Raw genomic sequence first — 9,110 nt, forward strand, 5'->3', positions numbered from 1 at the left:
AACTTATTACGGAACTAATGAAAAAAACACTGATGACGCCAAACACAAACACTAACTAATCAGGAATAGATCGTGATGAATGGCCTAAAGTGTTATAGCCCACAACAAAATTGCTTGGATGAATATGGACAAGACGATGGCACAGTAGATAGATACCGGATGAAAATATATGTGTTATCATTGCTCAAGGCGCTTTACATTCAATTTATGGGAGTACGTATGGACTTAAGCTGAAAACACGCCTCAGTGGCTAACACCCATCCAGTTATGTGATCTCATGCACATGGCCCATCCTACCTACATTAAGTTAACTTGAGAGAATTACTAAAGGTCTCTACCCAAGCGAAGAACACGATTGTCCATGTTGATATAAAGCCATTTATCATGGAAGAGTAGCAAAATTTTACCAGTTGTTAAATTGGTCCGGTCTGAAATGGAATGGACCCGACTTTCCGCGTTGAAGTCAAGTGAGAAAGCAACCAGCTGAGCTAACGTGAAGCGGTGAATCAATGAAGGAAATCAATGAAAGACTCAGAAACTGAGCGCTTAGAAATAGTTAATTACCCTCCATTTTACACGATCAGAAGCATAGCAAGTCCGGCTACTTGAAATCAGTTTTGATTCTCTTCTCTTGTTACTATCGATGCCAATTCAACACAGTATACTTATCGGTGGTCACAGTACATTACAACCATGGGATTACTTACCAAAGAGATACCAACAAGTCCGTTACTTTTTTCTAAAAAACAACAGTCATCTATCGTCGAACAACAAACAGAATATCCCGTGCTTAATATTCCACGCGACGCGTCGAGTCTGCTTTTCACTACGTGCTGTTCTGCGGGGGAAGGGGAAAATTATCAACTGATTCCTGAATCATACAAATTTCTCAATTAATTTTCACTTTCCGGGCTGCTGTCCTGTGGAGCAAGAAAATTAACTCTGTTGTTTTTTTGTTGCATTTTCTTTATAGAATGAAGTGTTGCCATGGTAGCAAAGGATGCTTCAAATAAAAAATGGAAGTGCTTTTATAGTTTTATTGTAATGGAAAGTGTTTTGCTTTAATTTGAAAATTGTTATAGCTGCGTCGCAACAGATCAAGAAACTCCTGAACTACTTATTCCAGGTTATATGCATTTTGTCGTTAGCAGTGTCATAGGCTAAAGATCTTGTCCCTAGAGCATCTCCATTTTCTTTAATTTCTGACTGTTGAGTAGCCTAATTCTCCAGACGGTCCGAGTTCGCTGAGGATCGAGGGAGTGGAGGCGAGCGAGAGAATCAGCTAACTGTTGTAACACTTTTCCCAAACCTTCAAAATTGCTCGCCGTTCTTTTTCATGATGTCGCTAAAAGCGCCAAAGTTGAGACTTCTATTGTTCTACTTTTCCACATGAAGCAAAGAAAGTTAGAGACTTCTGTACTCAGGCTAAATTCTCCCGCTTTTTATATTATCCGTCAGCAGATCAAAGCGGAATGGAATAGCTGTCGTGACAGTTGGTGCCAGTTTACGAAACCGGCAAAGTAAGATGCAAACGAGGCATTTGAAGAACTTGCTTCGTTTTCGTGTCGTTAAGGTTCGTAGTGTTTGATGGATGCAGTTTATTATTAAATGAGATTATAGACCATACACACTTTCACGGCACTTTCTCAATCGTGTCGTTTCCAGTGGTAGCTAAAAAATACTTACCGTGAATGTAATTAAAATGAATCCCAAATGTAAAAACATACCCCTCCGTTAATGTAGTACAAATACACGTTAACGCTAAATGTAATATGATTATGCTGCATAAAAATAATTAGCTCTTATTTACCGAGCAGGAGGTCTGTATGGGAGAATCTTGACCGAGGTCGTGAGTACACGACCGAGGTCAAGATTCTCCTGATACAGACCGACGAAGCTCGGTTAATAAGATGTTCATTATATGGCAAACAAGAACAATTTAATTCGTTTAAGTAATGTAACTGGTTTGCACTAACTGACAATTTGCTTGCGAACGGCGATGAGCTGAATTTAATTCTGCCAAAGTTTGCTCGTCCTCTTTACTTTTTTTTTTATCATCAACCTTTTTGGAACTTCCATAAATAAATATTGTTAGAAGAAAATAGTCCATGATTTGCATTTTAGTTCGCAACTTTTTCACTGCAAAACATTACCGGTCTAGATGCCGGTCTAGATGGAAAAATCTAGACCGCTTTCAATATCGATTTCAGCCAATCAGATTCGAGAATTTGGTAGTTCCCAGTCCTTGTGAGACAGAGCCATATAATAAACACAAATAATTGTGGTAAATGTAATAACGCATTGCCCAAGCAAAGTGTTTTGTTACAAATCATCTATCGCGCTAAATTTAAGGCGATTTTCCTCGAGTAGCGAAGGTAATTCACAGTTGCTTTGCTTTTCAAAACCAATCGTGACTCGCGCTCGTCGTGTTTTCCTCGCTTCGCGTCAGCTACATTAGTTGCTAGGAGTTTTGATTGGTTCAGTGGATTTTCTCCGTCCTCTGTGATCGGCTAGAGTGATTACGGAGGTTTTGGTGTGGGCCGGGTCGCACTAGAGTGAATTCAAATATTTCCAATTTTTGGCGAGGAAAAAAATTGGCAAAAATTTTTGGCGGGTAAAAAAATTGGCAAAAATTCGCAAGTTCCAAATTGACAAATTGAGACAAATTGAGCATTAGCCTTTGTGGCAAGTGTTTTTGTTCTCGCAGGGGACACAAAGCGACCTGTTTAAAAAAGATAGCCGCCTTATTGCGCTAAATAAAGACCTTAGAGACATGACCATGAAATGCTCCGCTCTGCAAACTAATGATTTTTAAGAACCAAAAAGATTAAAAAATTCTACAGGGTGGCTCATTCAGCTCGAAGGCTGGTAAATATAAAATTAATTAAATATACATTAAAAATAAATCTATAGCATTGATTAAATTATGCATTAGAAATCTAAGAATCTAATATAATAATACATTATAAAACTGAAATTACAATTTAAATGTTCCAAAAAAAATTAGGAAAGGAATGATATGATTTTCTGTAAATTCCCTTACCTTGTAACCTCTGGCAGCAGCAAGCCTCTCCTCTTTAATCAAAGCTTCTTGCAATCCGCGTGGAAAGTACTTAACATTTCTTCCTGCCCAAATTGCTTCAACGTTAGCAACTGTTCCACCAGCCGTCAAATGTCCCATCATCATCATATCCCATCATGCATGACACACACGTCGTTCCCAACCTCCACCTCGAACCTCGTGGTAACTGTAGATGCTTCTGCTGCGCAGTTGTTTTGACTGAACAACATGGCATAATGTAACCAAGGTTGGCTGGCATGGCTGTTTCCCAAAGAATATGACCCTAAAAATAAAAATAAATTCAATCAATTTCTTTGCAAGAAAAAAGTTTTGCCTGGCGCCCCCCTTTTGCAGATAGAAGACGGGGCAGGTCACCAAAACAGAAAATTAGTTCAGTAGCTAGTAATGGTCTGGGCAACTGTTACAAGACAATAACCAGACTGTTCATTTGACTGATTTTCCATCTTGCACAGTATGATAGTAGAATCTCATTATTGTTTGTAAATTGGCATGCCTTGCACTAAGAAAAAATAACACATTAAGATCAAATAGACACACGCAATGAGGATCATAACCTGCGAGAACATTCGGCTTTCCCCCTCTTGATTTGAGTAAAACCGTAGCAACAAAACGTCATGAAATGTCTCATCGAGTTCAGTTCTTTGTTATGTAAGGTTTTCTTTTCGTAAATTTTAATCACTAAGGTACCGTCAACGCTAGATGAAACCCAAATAAATAAGTAAATTTTATTCAAGTGTCAAACGTATTTAGCACTAACGTGCTTATAGGCCACCTTCGATATATCAATATTCTAACATGGCTCCGAGGCTTTCAGGTCAAACCTCCATATTTGGTGCTGTTTTCTTCGTATCCAAGCCTCTTTTGGGAATTGAGAGACAAAAGGAACTGAAAAACTTTGCAATTTTGAGCCGAAAGCTTCGGAGCTATGTTAGAATATTGATATATCGAACGTGGCTTTTTGGGGACACTGTAAATAAATAAACAAATATTTCAAATAGAACATAAACTATTAACAATCCCAACTGGTGGGAGGCTGACCAGCTGGTTATTTACCCAACGCGGTCGAGGAATTGAACTCGGGGTTACCGAGAACAAATAGCGGTAGGGTGGATGGAGGACCTCCATATTTAAAATCCAGCGCCCTAAACCACTCGGCCACGCGGCCTCATCCAATAGAGCAGAACGCGTGAATGACTTACTAGCATGTCGTAACTTGACCAAACTCAAAATGTAACATAAATCAGCTAGTTCCATAAATATGGTTCTTGTTACAGTACTGTTAAGTTCAGCTTGTATTTTGAGCTGAAAAATGGGACGGAGTTCTGCAATTCCGTTTGCAAGCTGTCCATCTCTGATCTCAATTTCTGCATTGTGTTACGAAAAATTGTCTAAGTCTAGTTCTAGAACAATCTAGAACCTGAAGTCATTCAGCCGTGACCAATTTGTATAAGGACATTCCAGAACATTCTAATACTTATGTAATTACTCAGATTAGAAACTGTGTCAAACTACTTAATTTAGTTCCAAATAGAAGTTTCTAGAACTTTAAGCCTCATGTATATTAGAGCGAGAGGCTCTGCTGTAAGAGAGATTGATTCAGATTCGAAGAAGCTTAGTGCTGTAAATTCGCGAAGTTACCTTACGGAAATAAATTAGTTTGTTGCTGTTACCGGCGATCCTGAGTTCTGTCTGGAAACAACCCTGCTCTTCAACGATACTCGTAACACATTGCGTTTTGGAAAGATCCGGCTTCCCGAAGCTCATCCGTAACATAAGGAGGGTCAAAGGGGAAATAGCTGAAAATTAACAGACACGTGGTTGATTAAGGCATTATTAACACACATGCGGACTGTGCAATCTGCCTAAGGTAACCTGGTCTGTGTTGGATAGTTGCTTACCAGTTGCAGGTTTAACAAAACGACTTTGTATGAGAAAAGTATTCGATAACTGCTGAGGTGTACAAAATCATGGCGACAAGCCGATCAAACGTGGAGGGTTTTTTTTTTGTAAACCTGGATTCTTTTAAAACACGAGATAATTAGAAATAAATTGTAGACTGTTCCAAGGAGGAAAAGCAGTTAGAAAGGAAGCAAGGGGAATGGGCTGATGGCGAGGGTAGAGGGGAAGTAATTTAAAATTTTAGGTGTGGCCACAGGCAACTCAAACTCACGACTGCGTGTTACAAGGGAGACGTGGCTCTTGGAAGTAAGCCGGTGGTGTTGCGATATAATACCACTGCCGACCGTTGAGAGTTATTTGAGCTTCATAAGTCGTTGTATGGAGTTCCAAATTATGTGGAATTCAATCCTTTCATAAAGGATTCATTTATTTGTCCTATACTTTTAATGAAATAAGTAAAGAATATATATACTTACTTTGCCTGTCATTTGGTGGCCTTTTGATCTTAGACAAGTATCCTGCGGTCAAGTGGAAACTCAATTGATAAACGGCTTAGACAATGTTAAAATTGTGTAGTCCTCGACCACAAAACGGTACAACAATTCCACTAACAATCTATCCTAAATAAAAATAATTCAGCTTTCCTTTGTAAAACGGTGCAGAATAAGGTGAATTGGTTTAACTGCGCAACAACGAACGGTTTAGCACAGAGAGAAATGGATTAACCAGTGGGGCAGCTAGATTAGCGAAAAACAGATTTGGTTTAGCCGGTACATGAAATCAGGCTCGATGTACTGCAAATTGGTTTAGCTTACTGTGGATTGGATTAGCGTATTGCGAATTGGTTTAGCGCATTGTAATTGGTTTAGTCGTATTGTGAATTGGTTTAGCGTTTATTAAATGGTTCAGCCTATTGTGGATTGGCTTAGCGTATTGTGGAATGGCCTAGCGTATTTAGAATTAGTTTAGCGTATTGTGGATTGGTTTAGCGTATTGTGAATTGGTTCAGCCTCTTGTTAATTGGTTTAGCGTATTGTGAATTGGTTCAGCCTCTTGTTCATTGATATAGCGTATTGTAAATTGGTTCAGCCTCTTGTTCATTGGTTTAGCGTATTGTAAATTGGTTCAGCCTTTTGTTAATTGGTTTAGCATATTGTAAATTGGTTCAGCCTCTTGTTAATTGGTTTAGCGTATTGTGAATTGGTTCAGCCTCTTGTTAATTGGTTTAGCGTATTGTGAATTGGTTCAGCCTCTTGTTAATTGGTTTAGCGTATTGTGAATTGGTTCAGCCTCTTGTTAATTGGTTTAGCGTATTGTGGAATGGCCTAGCGTATTTGGAATTATTTTAGCATATTGTGGATTGGTTTAGCCTATTGTTAATTGGTTTAGCGTATTGTGGATTGCAAATTTTGGATTGGTTTAGCGTATTGTGAATTCAGTTTAGCCTCTTGTTAATTGGTTTAGCTTATTGTGGATTGGCCTTGCGTATTTTGAATTTGTTTAGCCTATTGTGAATCGCATTGTTAATGTTTTAGCGTTTTGCGATTTGGTTACGCTCCCATTCAATGTTAAGAGAACAAATGTAGAACATCGTATTTCATCAAATGATCAGCGCACCGACAGCGCCAAAAATACGGCATGAAATGGAATATAGCCTGAAGTAGCTGCCTGCCTGCAGTGAAGTGAATCAGTGATCTGCACGAAGTCAGCTAATGTGAAATTTGGCGCGAAAATAGACTCACGTGCTCTGAACAGTCTGGAAAAGAAGACGAGCTTCGCATTTTTTGTGTTGCCTTCGACATTATCCAGTAAGTTTGCTTTTTCTTGGTTTTGTTTTTCCTCAGTTAGGGCCCGTTTACATGGAGGAGGGTGCCTCGGGGGGATAGGAGCACCCTATGTAGTAGGGTTTCCCTTCTCTTTTGTTTTATACGGTTCATTCTACATGCGAGATAGGGTGCCCCTAGGGGGTAGGGTTACCCTACCTTGAAGGTAGGGTGCCCCTAGGGGCTAGGGTTGACTTTTGTTGACATAAGCCCATGTAGAACGAAACGGTAGGGCTGGCTCGGGGGACTAGGGCTATGTCTTGTTATGATAAGGCCGCTGACCACCAAGTAAAAGGCGCGAAATTTCAGTAAGAATTCAACATGGCTACGAACAACATTCCTAAAGGTGAATTATTTCGCCGCTATCAGCTGCAGAAAAGCTTAGAATACGAGGAGGAAGATCAAAACGAGGAGCAGTTAGAATTCAACGACCAACTGGAAAGCGGCAAAGACGGGGATGGAGAGCAAACGTTCGCCTGTGAAGAAGAAGAAGCCGCGAAGACTAGCACGTGTTCAAATGAAGCTTCGACCAAGAAACGTAAAAAGATGCAAAAGCAGGCAGTAAGCAAGAAGGTTAAGAAGTTTGCATGGACGGACGATAAAGTGGAAGATCTTCTGAAGTACATAAACGATTATAAGACAAATTGTGACTTCAAAGGAATGGATTTTGAAGCAGATCTTGCTTCTTTGTATGCTGCGGTGCGAAAATGCATGGCTTGTCATTACCCTTTAGATTTTGGTCCGGAGGAAGTCACTCTCCCAGAAAAAGAGCTCAAGAATATGGACAAGGAAGAGTACAACAAATACATTTCGGAAAGTGAGGCAGAAAAGGCGCTAATAAAGACTGGGTGTTCCAGAATCAAGGAAAAGATCAAGGCTTTAAGGCAAGATTATCGCAACGCCGTTAACAAAGGCTCACGAAGCGGGAGCGGGCGCATTGTGAAAGAGCATTACGATTTTTTGACAGACATTTGGGGAGGATCACCAGCCACGACTGCGTTATCGTTTGGAATCGGAGCGTTTCGAAGTCGGGCCACGGCAATACTAGCGATTTGAAAGCCAACCATTTAAAGACGACGTTTTTCAAGAATAAAATATGTTAAAATCAATCCACACAACAGAAAAGCAGCGGCCAAAGATGTGAGAGTGACAAGAATTGCGTTTGCCGCCGAAATTTGTCTGCGATCCGCCATTTTGTCTGTTTACTAAACTTAGCGACCACCCCTTCAAATTAGCTCTTGGCCCTAGGGGGGAGGTGCCCCTAGCTTGCATGTAGAACCGCGGTGTCTTCAACCCTACTAGGTAGGGTGCCCCTATCCCCCCGAGGCACCCTCTTTCCATGTAAACGGGCCCTTAATGTTCTACATCTTAACCGAAGCAGCAGGGGTATTTCCCCTAAATGTGTGAAATGTCGAGGTTTGAGGTTTGTTTTCGTAGAGACGAGCAGATGGGAAGTTGTATGTACTTTAAAAATCGAAAATCCTTCGCCGTTCGCCGAATTGCCTTTGTCGTACGTTCCCAATTCATGTAGTTATTAATTCGTAATGACTCTTCTGTACTCTCTCTTTCATAGAAATCTCGTAACGTTCCATTATCGTCACAAGTTTTATTCATATGTTCAGGAGCCATAATCGGGGACGGAGACCGTAAGCGCGCGCCATTTCTAGTATTGGGGCTGTCCCTGCTGTCCCTATGATATGGGACAATTTTTCTATTTCTAGAACAAATTACGCCATCCCGTGCGGCACACGCGCGTACATGCTGCGAGGATTTTTGCGGACGTAGCGCGGGGAAATGGCGTCCGAAGTTCCCGAAATGTTTGATACTTTTGGCTCACAACTCAAAACGTTCATGTCTGTTGGAATTTTACTTCGGTATTTTCGTCGTAAGCTGCTCCAGTTTGAGTGAAGTAAGACAGTGTTAAATTTAGTTATGTGCCGCTTTATATCACTGACCAAGTCGTGTTCCGCTGCTTCTTTTACAAGAGCTCCACATTACTTCGCTCGAAGTTTCCCATATGTTGAAGATTAACAGCTTTTCCAAAACACAGCAAAAAACTATTTGGATATAGCAGCGTTTCAGGACTTTAAACTTTCCATCCTCTTGCCACACGCTTGCGAGGATTTCGCCAGTCTATCTAGACCGAAAAGCAAAAAAAAAAAAATAATAATAATAATTGCAAGTTTGAGTTTCGCCGGAATGTTAAGCAACGCTTGATGTTTTATCAAGGCCCAATAAGTGACAATTAAGTGTATGTCTGTTGAGGCTGCTCAGTTTTGTGTAAAAATTCAATAAACTCAGCTGTA

At 40.3% G+C, this 9,110-nt stretch overlaps 1 protein-coding gene across 1 annotated transcript; it reads left to right on the forward strand.

Moving 5' to 3' along the window:
* Positions 1-5,748: 5,748 nt before the first annotated feature.
* LOC145482974 (uncharacterized) lies at positions 5,749-8,895 on the forward strand. The gene has a single exon (XM_081461603.1). The coding sequence runs from the start codon at positions 7,126-7,128 to the stop codon at positions 7,858-7,860; it is 735 nt and encodes a 244-aa protein (XP_081317729.1). The 5' UTR covers positions 5,749-7,125; the 3' UTR covers positions 7,861-8,895.
* The last annotated feature ends 215 nt before the right edge of the window (positions 8,896-9,110 follow it).

Source organism: Orbicella franksi, chromosome 3, assembly GCF_964199315.1.
Source record: "Orbicella franksi chromosome 3, jaOrbFran1.1, whole genome shotgun sequence".
Classification (NCBI taxonomy): Eukaryota; Metazoa; Cnidaria; class Anthozoa; order Scleractinia; family Merulinidae; genus Orbicella; species Orbicella franksi.